The following is a 19776-nucleotide window of genomic DNA, read 5'->3' as shown; positions in this document are numbered from 1 at the left end:
TGGGGGATCTCAGAGGCTATCCCCAACCCAGCTCTTACTGCCTCTGAGCTGGGCTGATATTTCACGTCAGGGGAAAAAAAAAAAAAAAAAAAAAAAGAAAGAAAGAAAGAAAGAAAGAAAACAACAAAAACAACAACTCTGGTAACATGAAATCAATGACCTGGCAGTTACACTCTAATTAGCGCCTCCTGCGAAGCAGCCCAAAGCCAGCCCAGGAAAACCGCACACAGGCACCGCACGCCGGGGAGCGGAGGCAGGCGCATCCTCGGCGGGCTGCGGTTCCCCTTGCCGGGGGCAGCCCGGATCCAGCCCGAGTCTTCCCCGGTGCCTCTCCCACCCGCGGCCGCAGCCGCACCTACGGCTCACCCACTCGCGGCGGGGAGAGGCGCGGGGGGGCTCGGCCGCGAAGCGGGGACCGGTCCCACTCCGCTCCCTGCGGGGCAGCCGCCGAGCAGCCTCCGGCTTCGCTCTCGTTTGCCCGAGCTATTTTTCTCTCGCCCTGAAAAGAGCAGACAATATTGTCCATTCATCAGAAAGGCAGGAATTTGGTGCTTCTGGTTGACTCCGAGACGGGTAATTCAGGGAGAAATGAAAGCTGGATAAATGACTCGGTAGTGTGAATTAGTACGGAGGGTGCAAGCCGCCTGGCAGAGAAGTGCGATTTTATAAACAACGGCATCATCTGGCAAAGGGGTAAAGAACTGTGCAGAGCTCACAGCTTTTCTACAGCATCATGTTGATATTTTATACATGCGTAAGAGGGGAGAGGGAGATATATGTGATATATGTTCATAAACACAGGCTGTGAAAGCACACGGGAACGTTCCCGTTCAGATCTCCGCACAGGTGCTTCTCTCCACGTACTAAATGCTCCCTAGCTGTCTCCAGAAGAAATTATTATATGGAATAAAATATATATAAATTAAAATATCTTCCTTTTGATATAAAGATTCGCGTTTATATTATACATTTCGTACATATTGCCATGTATTCCTCTCCACAGACGAATCTATTTCGGGTATATGTTCGTAGTTGTGAATATAACATATATACTTATAGTTACGCAGGGAATCTGAGAATTGGCAATACGTCTAGCAATGAGAGAGCTCGTTAGATATATGGCTGCATAAAGGATCGTGTACAGTTACATTAAGTCCCATTAAGAGAGTGAATGTCGGTCTGCACCGTTTCGCACATGAAATTACAATTACAAGTTCCCGACTACAGAGCAGGAGGAAATTGCCAGAAGCTGGGGTGGTCCGGTACCCCGGCCTGGTGCCTGCGACCTCCTTCCCACCAGGGTGCCATTGGACTTGAGAAACCGGAGATAGGGAAAGGCATTTATTCAGGGCAATTAGAAAGCAGGTACCGCTTCAAAAAATGGATTTATTAAGGGGAAAAGGAGTCGAAATTATTGTTTAAAAATGCGCATAAACGAGTCTAACAAAGTAGGGAAGCAGAAGCAGCTTGGCGTGTAAGGTATCACACTGGAACTGCTTCTACTTCAGACCTCGGGATTAATCAAAGAAATCGGTGCGGGTGATGAGGAGTTATTCAGCAGCTGAGCTCTGGAAAACCGCATCCCTGCTTTCTTTATACATTTTATTATTTTCAATTGGTTTGAAAAATTAGAAGTGTTTAGAAAAAAGAAATACACATTTCTTCTTCCAGCGGGCTGGAAAGCTTTGATTTTATTCCCCCCACCGAGCCCCTTCTCTCGTCTTATCTTTCTTTCCCTTTCTATTTTTTCTTCCTCTCAAGTTTGGGGGGGGGGGGGGGGCGAAGGGAAAGATGCGTTTGAGAAAGTCATAAGTTGAAGTGCTTTTTTGGAGGGCACTTCGCCCCTCCCTCAGCATTCCTAACTCCTGTTTCCACCGACAATGTCAGCCCTGGAAGCCAGCAGCCTGGGCGTTTTGTACCATCCGACGCCAGGCAAAGAGACAGATCAAGGCTCTTCCTGACAGTTTCCCTTCATTGTGCCTTTAAACCTCCCCCTAGCAGGGCTCGGCAAATGCTTCTTTGTCCGCTTAGGAGTGGCAGTAGCGAGGGGAGGCGGGTGCTGCCCCTTTACATGAACATCCGTCGATGACAAAACTTTCTTAGGAAACTTGCAAAAGACCCGACCCCTGACAATCGGAGAGAGGTGACAGGTGCCAAAGATGCCCCTGGCCATTAACTCTCCTTAGCTTCTTGCCCTTCCAAAATAGACGTGAAAACGCCTCTTTCTAGACTGACCATCTCCTCCCTCGGGTATTTTTAAGTGCAAATATTTAACGCTGTTGAACCAGAATCTCTGTCCCTTGGCCGGCTCGCAGGCAAAGTTAACAAGCCAAGGGGTTGGTGGGGAGGGAAAGCTACTGACACGAGTGGGACAAGGCAGCAGCGGCCGCACCCCTCTGCACCCACTCGCTGGAGTGTCACGACTGGCCCTGTCCTCCCACTCATGGATTGTAATCCCCCGAGAGTGATTCGCTCGGAAAATAATCCCCCGAGAGTGATTCCTATTGATCGTCGGGCGAAGACCAGCGGATTGCATTTCTTCCCTGACGGTGGACGACGTATGACGGTGGAGGGGATAAGGCGGGGGGCTGAGAGGAGAAGAAAGAGTTCTTGGGCCAATTTATCAGTTATTAAAAGACCCTTCTTGGACCTACAGAGCTCAGGGGCATTTCTCATCTCAACTCCAAATAGAAAAAAAAAATGTAGTCAGCTATCTTTAATCATTGACTCGAGGGCACATTTCACATCATCTCTCAAATCTGCATTTTTTATGAAGTGGCCAAAACGTGTGCTGTGTGCCTAATTTTCTCTCCCTTACAGGCGTTAAGAAGAGTAATGAGAAATCGGCTGGAAATTAACTTGCTCCTGCCCCTGCAGCTTTCTCCCATCATGAGAGACTGGAACTTTTATCCCCCTCGCACACACCTTTATATCAACTGGTTTAGAGCCCGGGGGTTGCCGGGGTGGCGGGGCAAGTGGGAGGCGGAGAGAGCTGCCCGAAGCAGAGTTAGGAGACAGACCTGCAAAGTTCCCTTTTCTCTAAAGCTCTCAGACCATAACAGAGATTCTTGTCACAAGGACAATGGTTGTGTTCCCAGAAAAAGGTGAAAGGCACACTAGTTACATCTCCCCCGGCTTTTACGCCTCCAGTCAATATTCTTCTCCCAAACCTATCCCAGGCTCTGAAACACCCTGAAGACTCAGCACGTTCCAGAGATCCGGGGACCGGGGAGGCAGCGGGTGTAGGAGGATATTTATTTTCTGTTTTAGTATACGGAAATGCATTATCATTGTTGTCATTATTGTTCCTCTTATCATTATTAGTGCCTGGAGTATTGAAGTTTTCCACCGAGGTTTGGAGTTTTCCACCGACGTGGAGACGGCGTGTAAAGACAGGCTGCCTAGGAAGGGACAACCACTGTTCCCTCACTTCTCGCACCTTGAGGTTTATCTTTGTTGTACCCCAGCCGCTCCCCAACCCTCGCACCCGCGCCCGGCAAGAGCTGCGGAGATAGGCAACCTCGCCGTGCCGCCGCTTTCACCTCCCCACCCCGGGGAAAGCCGTGCCCGGGGGAAAAGTCGGTCCTTCCCCTCCCTCGACGTGCCGGGGAACTGTTGCTTCTGCCCGCCGGCCCACACCGGCGCTTGTGAGGCAGCTCCTGCTGCTACCCCGCGGGACGCCCAGGCTGCCGGGGGACGCCAGGACGGGAGGGCCGGGAGCTGCCGCGTCCCCCCCGGCGCAGAGGGGCGAGCGCCCGCTGCCCGCTGCCCGTCGGCCCGACGGGAGGCGCTTGCTCGGGGGCGGCTGCTCCGCCTGCTCCAGGGGACCCGCTATGGAAACTGGAAGTGAACCTAAAAAAGAAAAGTGCGGTGGAAAATAATTCTTACAGCTCAAAACAGCGTTAAGCTGAGATTTAGGAGCTCCATAAAATGCCAATGGGGAAATCGCCTCGGCGCAGCTGCCATAAATGTTTCTGCTTTTCTGTTCTAATTCTCATGCCTACCAACTGTTTGACGGCTCTTAAAAACCTCTTTACTCTTCTCCTTACTTTTTTCTTTTCCTTTTCCTTTTATCCTTTCCTTTCCTCTCTTACCCTTTCTCTTCCTCTGCCCTCTCACTCCCTTATTTCTGCCCATAAACGCTAGAAAGGTGGATTTTTTCATAATTTTGTTTTCCTTTTCTCACGTATTCTACTTTGTCGCCTTAAAATTTTGTATCTATTCTGTCTATTTATCTATCCATCCATCCATCCATCTCCCTTTCATCATCAAATTAAACATCTCTTTCTTTATTCAGTCCTTTTTCTCTAATATTAGTAAAAACCAGTGTCTATTTCTCTGTCTATGCATTCATCCTCATTTCCATCTCACTTTTCACCTTCTTTTGAACAGGGCACACTGTGTGCCTCCAGCCTCTCATGGTTTTTACGTGATCTTTCATTTTTTCTTTCCTTTTCTTCAGTTCTGGCAACGGCGAGCGGGAGTCCCCTGCCTGCGTGTCCCTCTCTCTCATTCCTCCCGTAATCCACGCAGTGATTCCCCACGTTCACCGAGCCACAGGGAATCTCCCCGGTCTCTCCGGGCCCAGGCTGTCCTTAAACACAGGGCACCCACAGGCCGCCTGGCTCCTTGAGCTAGAAACTTGTGTTGAACTACCTGGAGAAGGAAGAAGCGATCACACCGACGTCTCCCCAACCCCCCGAAGAGCATTCCTGCCCGCCCCCGGCCCCGCTCAAGGGGAGCGGTAGCCTGGACCCCAGGAGACTTCGTCTGGTTTTGCCAGCCGCCGCCTCCGGCCGGGATGACCGGCTGGGGGCGTGGAAATATTTTGGGAAGTTCTCTTGAATCTGAGCGTCACTACAGGGCAGAGAGGGGTTAACGCTGCTGGGCTCCGCCGGGACTGGGGCAGAAGCCCCCTGGCCGGGCCGAGGCCGGACCCCGCGCCCGGCACCGCCGATCTGCACTGCCCCCTCTGGCGGGACGCGCGGCCCGGCCGCCCCGCCGGCAACGGAGCCGGGGCCGCCCCGGGACAGGGGGCTGCGCGCCCCTCGGGGTTCCCCCTGAGCCGGTGCAGGAACTCCCGTCCTGATCTTGGCCGGGAATCCGGCTTCCCGCAGCCGGTCGGGCTTGGTGCCCCCGGGAGGCATCGGGACGCCCGCCCAGCCCGCTCTTCCCTGAGCCAAGTCCGGGCCGACAACTTCACGCCAAGGCCGCGGCACCGACGTCTCCTGCCGTAGCTCCCCCGGCTCCCTCCCGCCCACCCCCCTCACCAGCACCCCCACACCCCGTCAGAGCGACCCGGAGAGGGAGCCCCTGCGAGTGCATCCCACAGGCGGCCAGGCGGGTCCCATCCCATGGCAACCCTAACCCACCGCCTCCCAGGCACTCACCCCACCCACCCCACACTTCTCGCAACCCTCTTCCTACTCCGTCGCTCTAACACCAGCCCAGCCCCGGGAAAGGCAGCCTCCTCCTGTGCCAGCAGCATCCTTCCAACTTCTGTAGCTCGAAGTGTTCCTGCTTATCCCACAGGCTCTACGGACATCTCTGAAACAGAGGAGAGGCCCACTCCTCGCCCTGCTCCTCCACCCTGTGTCCTCCCCAGTTCCACCATCACGGCCAAAAGGCACCAGGTGGCCAGGTCAGCACTAAGGCAACAGTGCGGAGCAGAGCGGCAGCGACGCGGACATCCCGCACCTCTGAAGTCACCCAGAAACTCTCGGGAAAGGGCCGTCCCCGCCCGTGCTCGGCTGCCGGCCGGCCGGGCCACAAGGAGCGGCCTCCGAGTGCTGCAGCTTTCGGCCAGGGTCCAGGCTCGTCTCTGCCCTTGCATCTCCCTCGCCGGTTCCTCGGCATGTCCCCTCTTTAATATCCTCTCCACCCTTCAAAGCACACCCTGCCTCAAAGAAAGGGAGAGGAGACGTCGGACAAAGGGAAAGGCACACATTTCCTTACGATGTTTCTCAAGCCAAACAGCCAAGCAGTGTGGATTTCCCCTCGCCACTGGAAAGCGGTCCTGCTCCCCGTGTCGCTGGTGTCTGCCCTGTTACCTGTTGCATCCACTTTCTGTCTCGGTCTATGGGGAAAGAACCTACTTGCCTCCCTTCTGTACATCACAGCTCCATCAGGAGTTCATTCCTTAAGACACTCCGTCTTGGTTTTTTTACTAAAAGGCGCGGGCAGCCGTAGCCCGAGCCCACAGCAGAGGAGCCGGGAGATTTTCCCGAGTGGTACGAGCAGCCGCGGCCAGGGGGAAGTGGCGACCGGTGCTGTCTGGGAGCAGGGAGAGCCACGCTCCCCCTGCCTCCGCATTTCCCTGGGAACTTTCTATTCCGGAGTTAACTATTAACTGCAGGAAAGCAGGCAATTTTCTTCGGAATGTGAACTATTTCCTTTATCCAGCAGATAGATGTTTGGGGTGATTGATTAATATGGAAATTGATATTAAAATATGGGTATTAGGCAGGAACACTTTCCCTATAGTCACAGCCGCACAGCTACTGCCGCACGGAGGAACATGCGTCCAGGGCAAGCACTGCACTGAGCTGCTGCCCAGGGTTTTCCTGCTTCACCAATAAATGCTTTAATTGTGAAATTGTGGATACAGTTATAATATCTCGCCTTAATAAATTCTGAACAGCGCTGAACGAAAGGGCACATGGGGGGCACACAGCACCACTCACGAGGGGGGTCCCGCCGCAGAAAGGGGAGATGTTGGGATAATGCTCGGTGCTCCCCTCGGGAGCAAAGGCGGGGGGGGGGGGGGGAGCCCCCATGTCGGCAGGGTCGGAGGGTAAAGAGTAGAGATTCACGTATATAAAGATGGTGTAGAGCCAAACAGGTACGCTATAACTATTTCTATGGCACCAATTTGCTGCAAGGGGAGAAACAAGAAATTATAATAGGGAAGTCTGTAACATTCTAGACTCGAGTTAGATAATACTTCAGCACGGCTTTAAGGTAGGAAGAGACATGTGTCCGTAAGTGTACCCATAATCGTTCACTCCTTTTATTTGCAGTAGCACCTGCGCTGCTTGCTTAAGGGTCGCAGTCTGACACCAAAGGGAACTGTTACACCCCGGGAAGCCGAGAACAGTCCGGTTCCCGTTTGTCCCGGCCCCTCACGTGTTGCTCTTCTCCCTCGGCCAGCCTCGTTCTAATTATCCGGCGCCCCTTTTAATTAAGAGAGGACTCTCTCGGCGGCGACCCTCGCTCTGCCCGACGGCGCGCAGCCGCACGCCGCCCCTGTCGCGCCCCCGGGCAGCCCCGGCCCGGTCGCCCAGCCCGCCCCGCGCCCCCGGGCCGCCCGCCAGGCCGCCCCCTCGCCCGCAGGGGAGACTGGCATGGGCACCTGCTCCTGCCGGCCCGCTCGGCTCAGCCTGCTGGCGATGTTTTTCATGCTTCGTCCCCCACCTCCCTCTCTCTGCCGATTCACACATCCCCTTTTTTTTTTCCAGTGAAGGGGGGAATTTTCCAACCTCCTTTGCTGCTTTTCCCTCTTTCCCGGGTTTGCCTCTTTCCCCCTCACTCCCTTCCCTTCAGCCTCCTTTCCCCTCGCCCCCCCGCCGCCGTTTGTTTGTCCCGGTGCCCGGCCGATCATCGCCGTGTATGAAGTTCTAACTGGTTTGTGTCAGGCAGCTCTCTCTAAGCAGTCTGGCGTGACGGATTAAACATCAACTAGTTAAATAAAAATTAATATCAACTGCCTCCTAACTTCTAATGTCATGTTGTTTATAACTAATGAACTGATTAGGGGATAAACACATCAGGAAGACATTTCTGCTTCCCTGCTCTTTCGAGAGAGATTTGCGGAATTCAAAGTAAATCTCCCAGAGTCCCTCGTGGGTTTTTCTCACACCAGTTTGGGGAGGGAGGACGGGGATTCCGTGGAGTTTGTTGGGTTTAGGTCGGAAGAATCTAGTTCGTGTGTGAGGGTTAGCTGGACCTATTTAAACATGTCACCGAGGAAGCACGTTTCAGCGCGGCAGGAGTGTGCGGCTGCGAGCAGGGCTCAGGCTGCAGGGAGGTGAGAAACCGCTCCAGACAGATCTAGCGGCTGCTGCAGAGCGGGCTGGAGACGGCATCTGAGGCAAATACTCGTTGCTGCAATTATTGACTTTTGGTGTTCCATTTAGATATTTAAAATGAAAGTTTCTTTTTCCTTGCTTGAAGAGACAATCGACGACTTCTAAGTGATATGAAGGAAAGCGTTCCCTCCTCCTTGAATTTTTTCAATTCCCCACTTGTCTGGGGCATGCTTTTCTCCAATCCGCGTTGTTAGCATTTTCCTAAACACTTTAGAAAAAGAAACATATGCACACACATAACCCCCAACAGCCTCATCTTGGAGAGGTCCCAAGCTTTTAAATACTGTTTGCCCAGCACCGCCGGCTCTGACAAGACAATAATAACAGGGGAAGCTTTTTAAAACCAATTTAGCAAATGCAGAAATGTAATTTTAATGAAGAATCGATAGCAGAATGGTTCATTTTTCCTGGGACTCCTTGTTGGAGCTGAGAGAGACTTTCAATCAATGGGGAGATGGAAGGGAGGGGTAGAATGAGAGAAAGAAAAATATTCATTCAGTGATGTCTTTAGCACTGGAAATTTTTCTTCTTTTCTTTGAAGCTTTGTTTTGTTTGTTTATTTCTTTTCAGTCATGAAGCCTGTACCAAAACGTGGCCGTAGGAGCAAGGAAAAAGACGAGTGGACAGATAAATGGAGGGACGGAGGGATTGATGGGCAGATAGATAACCTCTCAGAAGCACAAAGCTAGGTGCTCACAGAGGTAGACTTCACAGGTTTGCCTTCCGTCCCCTCCAAAGTAAACGGCGGAACCCCCGTTCCCCGCCACCCCATCTGGAGTCTGCCTGGGCCCCCGAGATGACCGCTGTCATTCCCGAGTGGGCTGCACCACTAACCCCCCCGCCCCGTCCCCGATGCGCTCCCCCTCAGCCTGAGCCCACCGCCTCCCTTTTCAACTTGGAGGAAGTTCCTCCTCTGTCCCGCGTCCCCCTCTCCCTTGCCAGCCCCTCTCCGAGCACATTTTTATGGTAATAAGACAACAAATTAATCTGCTGTTGCAACAAGACTTCCCTACAGGTAGCCCGTTTGCGGAAGGGGGGCAAGGGGAAGCAGATTCAAAGTCCAGGCGTTACCCCCCCCCTCCTGCAGGATCCCTGCAAGAATCCCCCAGGCCCTTTCCTCCCTAGCTGCTTAGCCCTGCTAGACTGGAGCAGGTGAGTCCCTCTCCACTTTTATAAGCAGCAGCGCTGCACTTGCTTTGATTGTTATTTATTTTCCCCTCCTTTTAGCTTGTCCCGGCTCAGTAGAGCGGCGTTTCTTTCTCTGTGGCTGGCTATTTTTTTTTTTTTTTTTGGTGGTGGTGGTGGTGCTCTGGTGTGTGTGTGTTGTTATCTAAACCGTTTAGTTTTGGGTGGTTGCGCCTAGATCTCGAAAGTCAGCGGGGGAAAGCAAGACACCCAAGCGGGGAGGAGAGAAGCGAAGAAAAGGCCGCGGCAGATCTACTGGCTTGCAGCCGTCCCGGGGAGACGGGCCATTAGGCAGAGGAGCCATGGCTCAGAGCTCAGGGAGAGCAGGTAAGGCGGGGGGGCGCTGAATATTCAGCAGGGAGGGATGAGACCGTTACCCCCAACTCCCTCCTTTGGCAGGAGGCAGCCTGCCTCTGCTCTCCTCCACACACACCCTCCTCGCCTCGCCAGATTCCCCTCTAACACTTGCTATCTCACCTGCTAAATGTCCCCCTTCCTTATGGGTGCCCGCTCCAGACCACCTCGAAAGGCTGAGTTCCCACTGTGGGAGCTTCGCAAGGACCCGCAGGGGAGCCCCCAGACGCGAGGGAGAGCCGGCCGAGTCCCGGCTCCCCCCGCCTCGCCGCCCTCCAGGCGCCCCCGCCGGCCGGGCCAGACCCCACCACCGGCTTTTGTCTATTTGCCTCAATCCTGGAGCTCCCTCCCGCCGGCAGAAAGTTCGGGGAATTGCCTAAACTCTTTCCCCACCGACTCCCTCCCCATCTCGTGAAACTTTGTTCGCTGTGGTGGCTCTGGAGCTGCGCTGTCCCCGCCTCGGGCCCCTCCGGCAGCCCAGCGCCTCGCCGGGCTCTGCGGGGCCGAAGCGAGGGGCTGCGGCGGGCGGAGGCTGGCATCTCGTCCCCCCCTAGCGAGGGGTTGGCTCTGCGCCCCCCAAACCTGCTCCGCCGGCGGATGGGTCTCCGGATCGCCCCATGCTCCCAGTCAGCAATTTTATGATTTGCAAACAAAGCTTCAAACAAACCCCGCCGGAGAGGAGAGGTTTTCCTCGGCGCTGCCGCTCGCGGTAAAAGCATAATTACGCGGTTTGGTTCCCTCAAATTACGTATATAAACAGAGCTCTTAATTTAGGGATTTTGGGAAAAAAACGACATAGTGGTTCAAAATGCAAACGTCACCGACTGCCAGCACAGAGCCGTGCTGTTGCCCCGGCTGCTAATCGTTTGCTGCAGGGGAGGCTTGGAAAGAAAGGCTGCGGCGGGCGCTGGGAACCGAGGTTGGGAACCGGAGCTGGCAGCGCCGGTTTTCCTTTGTCATTTCTGGCGGAGTCGCACGGTGAAATATCCCCCATTTAAAGAGGAATTCAGGGACACAGACAAACACGTACGGGAGGCAAATAAAAATATTTGCCCTTCAGAAAGCCACATCTCGTCTGTCGATAGATTCCCCATTTATAAATGTGTATGCACCATCTCTGTAAATCTCAATATTAAACACGTTATATGTGAATATATAGGCGCATATACACGTGCAAGCTTATGTTTTCGTAATCGAATCAATTAAATCCATTATATATGCTGTATACTATATATAAATATGACAAAGATTCACCAAAACGCAAAGGAAAAATATAAAGGCAACGAAAAAGGCCTCCTAAAAGGAAAGGCCACAGAAACGTTTTTTCGCTATTCTGCACCGAAAATGTTCTAAGTTAAAACTAGAAAAAAAACCTTCAGAAAGTTTGCAACCCCCTCTGTTCCTTTTCCCTCCTGTGCTTTTAAAGGATCTGCCGAAGTCCCTTTGCATCTGAGGTTTAAATAGGGAGATCAATAGAAAACAGTTGTAATGATCTAATTAATTATGGCAAAATTAAAAGCGAGTAGAAAATCAATCTCTGATGGTGTTGAAGATGGAATTAAATTGATAGTCCATCTGTTCACCTCCTAGACCGTATAAATATGCAACCCAAGGACGGAGCTAATGGGATCAAGCTGCCTGGGAGACTCTCTCTCATTCTCTCTCTCTTCTTTTTACTTCGTTCCTTCCCGAAGTTCAGCCCCGCAGTCCCTGTGCTCCTGCTCGCAGCCCTCTGTTCACCCAGCATTACCCCTCTCGCTGGAGACACACAAAACGATGCTTGTGCCAAGCAACTCAAACCGACAACAGCAGCCCGCAAATCTGATAGTACAAAGCTGTGTGGTTGGGAGGGGGGAGAAAGAAAGCTGAGGAGACAGCGTTCAGTGAGAGCGTGCTCCTTATCATGGTGTTTTTAAATCAAATAGACAGGCTTGATGATGACAATGACTACAGAGTAGTTTGAGGATGGTCTCCCTCCCTCTAAACGTCTTTTTTACATCGGTCGTGGGTTCAGGAAAGTCAGCCCTTTCTGTAGCCGGATTTCTATAAAATACCGTGTGTGTGCTGTCAGGGAGAGGCGACACATTGAATTAGTTTTGTTTGTCGGGTGTTCCTCACTGTGAAGCTCTAAGGGCAGAGACCCAACCGGAAGACCTGGGTGCCGCCCTGTCCCAGCGCCGTCCCACTTCCACACACCTGTCCTGTCCCCGTCGGGACAGCCTTCCTCATGTGGGAACCGGGCAACCCGGTGCCGGGGTGTCCTCGGGCTTCCACCCGCCTGCCCATCACGGTGACGTTCTGCTGAACTACCAGCGCCACTTGAAAATAAAGGAGAATCTGTGTAATTGCTAAGTTATGGAGAAACCACAGCATTACTGCATTTGCCCGTAAAAAAAAAAAATACCCTTTTCCCCCCATTTCCCCGATAATTTGTAGGTGCGGAGCGCACGATAACAGCAGGGAGAGCTAGGGCGAGCTGTCAGGCTGGAGGAGGGAGTTCCCCACCATTCCGGCCTCCTTTTAATTGTGAAAAATTAAAGCTAGGTGCTGTGGTTCTGTTGGAAAATAACCAATCAAACCGATGATGTTATTGCCCGGGTTAGAGCTGCGTGGGGCGGGACGGTGAGGGGAGGGTCGTTTAAGTAAGTGAAGCCTAAATATAAATCAACTAAGACGGGGGGTCCCGGGCCCGGATCTAACCGCGTGTGCACGCCCCCACCGTTGGGTCGAAAAAAATCGACCGTATCTCACCAAGTTGTGTTAATTTAGCTCTGCCAGATCCCAAGAGCAGACAGGGAGAGTCCCGCCGGCTTCGCCTGCCGCCCCCAGTGCCGCGCCAAGGATGGAGCTGGTCCCGGAGCCCCGCGCAGGGTCGGAGCGGGGGAGAAGGGGAGGGGGCGGGTCGGGTCGGGCTCTGCCTGCGGGGACTTCCCTGCCAAAGTTCGCCTTCCCCTCACACTTCCCCATCCGGCCAGAAACAGTGCCCGGGGGGAGCAGCCTCCAGCACCAATCGGGTTTATTAATTGATGTATTGAAAAGAGGGATTGATTGACATCTCCTAATGGAAATTACAGCCTCACTTTCCTGCTGCACGCTGCCCTCCCGGCTATCCCTTCATAAAGAAACCCTTGAGGCGAAAGGTAGATTTTCATTTAAAGTGCCCCCGTCCTCAATTTCACAGATTAGATACGTTTTAAACACAGACACACATATTGCAAATTAGAAGCTAATTTAATTATAAATCAAAACTGGGCATAAATCTGCACTCACCACAAAGGATCCATTTAGCAGAATGCAACCACTTCCCCTAACCCTGGAAAACTGCCTCGCAGAAATAACACTATATATACATTGCCAAAGTTATGGATTGTGCACAGTTCAAAGAGATCCAGGGGAGATATTTTTTCCCCATGCTGGGGGAGGGGTAAAGCCCCGTGTGTCAGAAATTAGCTGATCACATGGTGACAATTTCTCTTTCTCCAAGAGAAAGGAATTCTCCAATAAATAAAAGTTTGCATAGATGTAGAAGGTTGTAATTCTGAACTTACAGGCTGGGAGGGAGTCGGAAGAGGCAGATTTTTGAAGTCCAGCAGGTCAGGATCAACAAACACGGTCACACGCGCACACACACCCACACACGCACCCACAGAGCCGGGGTTCGTATTGATTGGTGACGTTTGGTTTGCAAACCTCAGAGAGGAGAGGAAGGAGGGAAAAGACCGGGGTCCGAGAGAGAAGGCAAGGCAGGCACCCGGGAACAGCGCTCCGGGCTCGGAAATACTCCCTCCCTCCGTCCATCCCTCCATCCCGGATCCGCTCGTTCTCTCTCCTCTCTGTGCGCCACTCCCCCGCGCCCGCACAGTTGCCTTCTGACTCCGCATCCCTCCCGAGCTGCCCGGCTGAGATAGCCAGAGAAGCTGGAGGGATTTGATGTCGGCTCACAGTTCAGTCCTTCTCTGCTCCCTCCACCTTTTTTTTTTATAAGTTAAAATTCTCCCTTTCCTTTAATCTCTCCTTCTATTCCTCCACCACGCTTAGAGACACCCCACTTCTTTCAGCCCCTCCGTTTCCCCGCATACTCCATCCCCTCGCCTCTCCCTCTGTGTCTTCCTCCTCAGAGGCAGTATACTCCAAGGCCATTAACAGCTGATATTAAAGAGGAATGAGTCTTCCTGCCACTCTTTTTAATTAGGCGCCGAACTTGGGCTTTGACGGCTCCTAGCCGGAGGAAGGGAATAAGCGAGACCCTCTTTGCGAAAGGGACGGGAGGAGAGAGAACTGAATTCGCCCGTTTTCATGGCTTTCTCAGAAAGAGGGGATGGGGTGGAGAGAGTTTCCCCACCCAACTTACGACCAGTTTCTCCTGAAGCCCTGCAGACCCGCGCCTTCGCCCCGCGCCGATTTAAGCACTGCTCCGCAAGCAGGACCCCCCGCGCCCGGCCGGGCAAGCCCCAGCCCTCACCTGCGGCTCTCGCACCGGGCGGAGGGGCCGCGCCAGGTCCTTTGTTGCTGCGTTTCCAGCCTTTGTTTAGCGGTGGAAACGAGCCTGCCTTCCCCGACCCAGCTCCCGGCGCATCCCATCGGACCGGAGAGCCGCCCGTGGTGGAGGGGAGCGAGGAGCAGAGGCAGGGCTCACAACGGGGCTTGGGAAGGGCTGCCAGAAACGCGACCTGGGCAACTTTCTCTGGGGAGGTGGATTTGTGTATGTATAGAAATTGTCCGGGCTCAGCTTGGCTAGGAAGGAAAAGAAGAGAGAGATGGGAAGAAAGAGGGGGAGAGTAAAGGGAGAGAGAAGGGAGAGGGAAGGGAGGAAGGAAGGGAAGAAGGAAGGAAGGAAGGGGCAAGAGAAAAGGAGAGAAAGAAGGAAAGAATGAAAGAAGAAGTAAAGTCTCGGGGCATATCTATCACTTCCTAATGCATGTGCGGAGAAGTCTGCTCCCAAACTTCCCCCGCCGGCCCTGCGAAGGGAGTGGAGCGAAGCGGCCGCCCCTCTTCCCGGCAGGTCTCTTTGTGCGATCATTTTTGGAGATGTGAATCCCAGGCAGTCATTACCACACTTTGGCCCCTCTGACTGCTGGAATTACCCTTTCCGGGGACTTTAATGGGCAAGCCATAGGGTTTTTCGCTGATCCGCAGCAGTTTTCGCTGCCTCCCCGTTTTTATGGGTGTATTATAGTTAGGGGTTATATAAATGTTTTTGCGTGTGATAACTGTAAATCCTAACATTTGCAAATCGCCCTGAGGCAAACTAACCTTGGACGGGCAGAAAGAGGGAGGGAGGGAGGATCTCCCACTACTGCTGATTAAAAGGAGACTTTAATAAGCGTCTAATTCACTCATGGGGAGTTTTATGGAGAAATTAGAGGAGGACAAAAAAAAAGAAAAAAAAAAAGACATCTCCGGCGGGGGGCAGGGGGAGTAAGAAAGCAGCAGAATGGGGGCTCCCACGCTTCTACCCCAGGAAGGAAGAGATAGCTGGGCTTCGCCAGCGCCTCAGCCTCCCATCATGAGAGAGGTAGAAGAGTTCACATGTGGGCCATTCCCTTTTTGAGGCAGAGGAGCAGCACAGAACTCTCTTGCCCTCAACCCCGCTCTGCCGCTCCGGGGCAAAGAAATGAGCAGGCAGAGGACCCGAGGGGCTCTGGGACGGACAAAAGGAAAGATCGGTGACAAAGCTTTTGTGGCGATCCGGCGATGCCGGCCCGCGGAGGTCGCCTCGACAGGAGCCAGGTCTGGGGACCCTGCCTGCACCGAGGGCTCCTCCAACCCGGGGCTGGGTGCGAAGTTCTGGGGGGCAGGGATAGACCGAGGCCCCAAGCCAGCGCCGGGAGCCGTGTGCGCGCTCTCTGCCTGCTTGCTTAGGGCGGGAGGGGGCAGGCTGGGGTGGCCTGTGCCGAAACCCGTCCCCATATGTCTGTGGCCCGGGAGGCTTGGAGACTCGCCCCGCTCCGGCCGCCCTGGTGCGCTAAGAGGCGGCTTTGTTGCAGAAGTGTCTCTTCACATTGTTCGCTTCCCCCCCACTTCTTTCTTTCTTTTTTTTTTCTTTTTATTTCTTTTTTTTTTTCCTCAATGAGGCAGCAAAAGGTCTTCGGCTTGTCTCGTTTTTGTGGCAAACGCTCTCTTGTAAAGAGGAGAGGTTAAAGTGTCGGTGACTGAATAAAGAGCAGCACACGTGGGCTATTACCATTCAGGGCAAACAAATGCAGAGAAGGGAAAAGCCAGCAGCAGGCAGGGTGAGGGGGGAGCGCGGCCCCCCCGGCGCACACACGCACCCGCCCCGCTGGCAGGGCCCGGCCGCCGGCCTCCTCGCGGCCCCGGCGTCCCCCAGACATGCAACCCACCCATGGCTCACAAAAGAGCGAGAGAAAGAGAGAGGGGGAGACATGAGGGGGTCTTAGACGGGAAAAAAAGAAAGTAGCTTTAGGGGGAATGTGCTGTGGAGTGTGAAATTGCAGCCCGTGGTGCTCCATATTGTACCAGAAGCTCTCCAAAAACTCATCCTCCAACGTGACCAGAGGTGCTTAGAGGGGGAGAGAGAGGGAGAGGGGAAGAGGGGCTCGGAGACATAGGAGGAGGGGAAGGACGGGGGCTTTTATTCCTTTCGAGCTCTCTTTCTTATTAATTGTTCGTTTAAAATCTAACTTTATGCTTGTGTGTTAAACTCGGCCACCAAGAGCAATCTCGGGTCTCCTGGGCAGAGCGGCTGGGGGGGCGGGGAGGGGCGGCAGGACCCCCTCTGCCTCTCCTCGCCCTGCCCGGCCCTGTGCGGCCCTAAGCAACACGAGGAAATCCTCCCAGACAGCTTCGATCCTGTTTCCATATCTCCACGCTGCTGCCTGGCATCTCTGCCCTGCCCCATCGCCCTCTCCCCACTGGGAAAATCAGATCACGGCACCACTATAGCCAAGGTGTGGGCACCCCTTTCCCCTGGGTGCTCGTTGGCGAGAGGCAGCAGGAAATCTTAGGCCAGAAATCATCCTGTCTTCAAACAAAGCACCCCAAAAGTCATCCGAGAAGGTTTTATCAAAGTGCCCTCTTCCTTGAAGATCCTCTGACACACACACACCGACTCTTTCCTTAAATGCCCACATCTCTGTGGGGTTTTTTAATCATATTTTTTCCTATTTATCTTTTCACAACCAGGGATTTCGCCACCGACTTTCTCACAAGAGATTAAATTACTTGATGTAGAACCATATGCGTCAGAAAAATACATATAGAAGATCAGCATAGATTTATCCCGTGATTTCGTAAATATAATGGGGGGAATATTAAGGGCTGAGCTAAACGATCTCCAAACTACCAACATTTAGGTTGTAAGCGTTCGAGCACTTGGCAAGGGGAAGAAGACAGGCAGGGTGCGGAGCCAAGGACTTAGCATGTCCATGTCGTACAAATGCAAAACTTCTGCTCCTGCAGCACCCGTCCTACGGCCATAGGTCGCGTTTAACTGGTTTCCAATGTAATTGTCTACAGACCCGTAGAAAACTGGGAACCAACGTAGGTTCAAGTCCTGGCTCTGGAGCCAGCGGCTATCGCAGGACAACCGTTTGCTCCAGGCCTGACCCCTCCGAGGGGCTCCCCCCGCCACTCGACCCCTATTGTTCCTGGGCGCAGCGCCCTTCCCGGGCGGGCAGCAGAACAGGGGAGGCAGTTCCCGAGAGTAGCGTCTGTATGACCCCGTTCCCCGGGACAAGGTGAGGCGGCAAGTTGACGAAACCAAAGCAGCACGGGAGAACTCAGAGGACTTCGGAAGGGAGCTGACAGGGCCCTCGCCGTTATGTGTATTGGGGCCCAGGGTGGGAAACAGGATCAATGGACAAGATTTCGACTTGACCAGCTGGAGAAAGCCGGCTAATGAAGCAGATCGAAAGATGGCTATCACTGTAACTTCCCCAAAAAGTTTATTTTTCTTGAAATTTCCGCAGAGAGGCGGCCGTCTCTTTTGAAGTGCAAATTTTTCTAGCTTGGGGGGGGGGCTGGGTTAGAGAAGAAGGGGGAGATCCTCAGATCCTCTTTGAGAAAAAGAAATAAAAGAGGGGGAGAAAGAGAAAAGACGAAAAAAAGAGAAAGGAAAAGAAAAGAAAAGAAAAGAAAAGAAAAGAAAAGAAAAGAAAAGAAAAGAAAAGAAAAGAAAAGAAAAGAAAAGAAAAGAAAAGAAAAGAAAAGAAAAGAAAAGAAAAGAAAAGAAAAGAAAAGAAAAGAAAAGAAAAGAAAAGAATCATTTAAAGTAGGACAGGAAAATAAGTACCCAGGCCTGGTGAAGTGGAAATAGGTTTGGGAGATGTGTGCGAAACCGCGGAAGTGGGAAGAGGCCCTTGGTCTTGGTCTCGCCCGGTCCCGCAGGGCACACGGCAGTGCCCAGGGGCACGGAGACACGCCGGGATTTTTAATTTGGGCAGACAGAAATTGTTCGGTGGATTTAAATGTTGGCAAAGCAATACTTCCAGGAAGTCTGGTGTGGGAAGGGGCACCAGGTGATATTGTGGTATGTGTGGGGGGGGAAGGTGACAGCGAGCTGGGAGCCTTTTCCTTTCTACTTTTCCCATCCCTTCCTTTCCTGCTCCATCCCTTTCATTCTCTCTCCTTAGAAAGCAGTCTTATTCTACCAAGCTCAGGTCTCCCCTGTTTATAGGGGTTGCCTCTATGCCGTGAGACTCAGGCTTCATCTCACAGAGCACTCATCGTGTGTATTTTTCGAGTCTATTCTTCCTGCCTCTCTCCTCAGTGATATCGGAAAACAGCGAGGAAACTATGGCAAAATACATTATCCGGAGGAAATTTGAGGTTCTCTGGCTTTCCCGACCCATCACCAAGCTGTTATCTCCTCACCATGCAATCAGCAGTTACAAAGGCTCAGAGCATCTCTGAGAGAGGGTCCATGAACTCCCCAAGTGTTAGTGACAGCGCAGGGAGTTACTTTTCACGCAGCACTGCCGGGGACGCCCGCCCTCACCTCCCACTGCCTTCGGGCTCGGCTGTGTGCCTGAGCACGGCCCGAAGGGCGCGGGGCGATCGGGGCTGCCTGGGGCGGAAGGGAGGAAGGGCGGGGGTGGCTGCTGGAAGACCGTTCGGAGGGCTAGAGTTGTTACGGAGCTGTTTCCAGCCACGGACAACGCGGAAGGCGCCGGGTGGCGGGAGGGGTTACCGGCACCGGCGATCAGTGGGCTCCCGGCCCCGCTGCGAACAAGAGTCTCTGCTGCCGGGGGGACTCGATACCCACCGCTGTCCCGCCGGCAGGTGCCGGGCTGGGCCGGGCCGGGATCCCGGCGGGATCGCGACCGCCGCCGCCCCTTCCCCGCGCCGCCAAGCGACCGGAGGGCGCCATCTACGGGCCATGCCGGGGAGCGCCGCCGGCCCGCACCTGAGCCCGGCCGCCCCTCCGCCCCCGCGCGGGGCGGCCCCGCCGCGGCCGTGCCCAGGGCCCGGGACGGGAGCGCTGAGAAGGGACCCGCGGGAGAGCGGGGGTGCCGCGGGCCCGGCGCGGCTGGGCGAGCGGCGGACAGCGGGGCAGAGCCGGGGCAGGTCGGCAGTGAGCGGGGCATCCCCGGCCCGGCGGCGGGGCCGCTCACGGGGAGCTGCGGCCGCTCTCAAGTTGGCGTGCGGGGGGAGTTCCCCGGGCGGGGCGGAGCAGTTCCTTTGCCTTCGCCAGCCGGGCGGGCAGCAGAGAGCCCCCACTCCTGCGGAAAATTCGCCCTGTGCAGGGGCGGGCAAGGCCGCCTCAGCCGTGCCCGCCGCGCCTGTCCGCAGCGCAGCCCCGCAGCCCCGGGGACTCACTTCACATGTAACCCCGGTGGTGTAACAACAACAAAATTTGTATTTTCCAAATCATCTTTTTTTTTTTTTTTTTTTTTTTTTTGCACACAAGGGAAAGAGAGAGGGGAGAGAGAAAGATAAAACATCAGCTGAAGTGCCAAAATGATTTATGAGACAGTGGAAAATATTTCATAAAGATCTCTCAGAGATTCTTTACTTAGAGTGGTTAGAAAAAAAAGGGGCTGTTTTGTGACAGGTAAGCAGAGGGATGGGGAAGGATGAAGGAGGAAAAGAGAAGGAAGTACATTTCAGGTGACGATAAACTCACAAGTCTGAAAACTGATCTCACAGCAATTTCTGCCGTGTCTTTTCACCCCTGGTTATTACCCTAAGA

General features: G+C 53.7%; 1 protein-coding gene and 1 long non-coding RNA gene across 3 annotated transcripts in view; one reads left to right on the top strand and one right to left on the bottom strand.

Annotated features, from left to right (window-relative positions):
* Positions 1 to 19776, bottom strand: part of LOC135417969 (uncharacterized) — a 333771-nt gene that overhangs the window by 114263 nt on the left and 199732 nt on the right. The window lies entirely within an intron of this gene.
* The window catches only part of PAX2 (paired box 2), a 103069-nt gene continuing 91201 nt past the window's right edge, over positions 7909 to 19776 (top strand). Inside the window, exons 1-3 of one of the 2 annotated variants that reach the window (XM_064662713.1) lie at positions 7909 to 8026; positions 8658 to 9239; positions 9451 to 9599. In XM_064662713.1, the coding sequence (XP_064518783.1) occupies positions 9575 to 9599 (25 nt within the window). In that variant the 5' untranslated portion in view covers positions 7909 to 8026; positions 8658 to 9239; positions 9451 to 9574. Of the gene's footprint in view, positions 8027 to 8657; positions 9600 to 19776 lie in introns of both variants that reach the window. The other variant, XM_064662712.1, reaches the window with a different exon arrangement.

This window comes from Pseudopipra pipra, chromosome 8 (genome assembly GCF_036250125.1).
Source record: "Pseudopipra pipra isolate bDixPip1 chromosome 8, bDixPip1.hap1, whole genome shotgun sequence".
Classification (NCBI taxonomy): domain Eukaryota; kingdom Metazoa; phylum Chordata; class Aves; order Passeriformes; family Pipridae; genus Pseudopipra; species Pseudopipra pipra.
The sequence above is the reverse complement of the archived record's forward strand: the minus strand, read 5'-3'. Positions and strand labels throughout refer to the sequence as shown.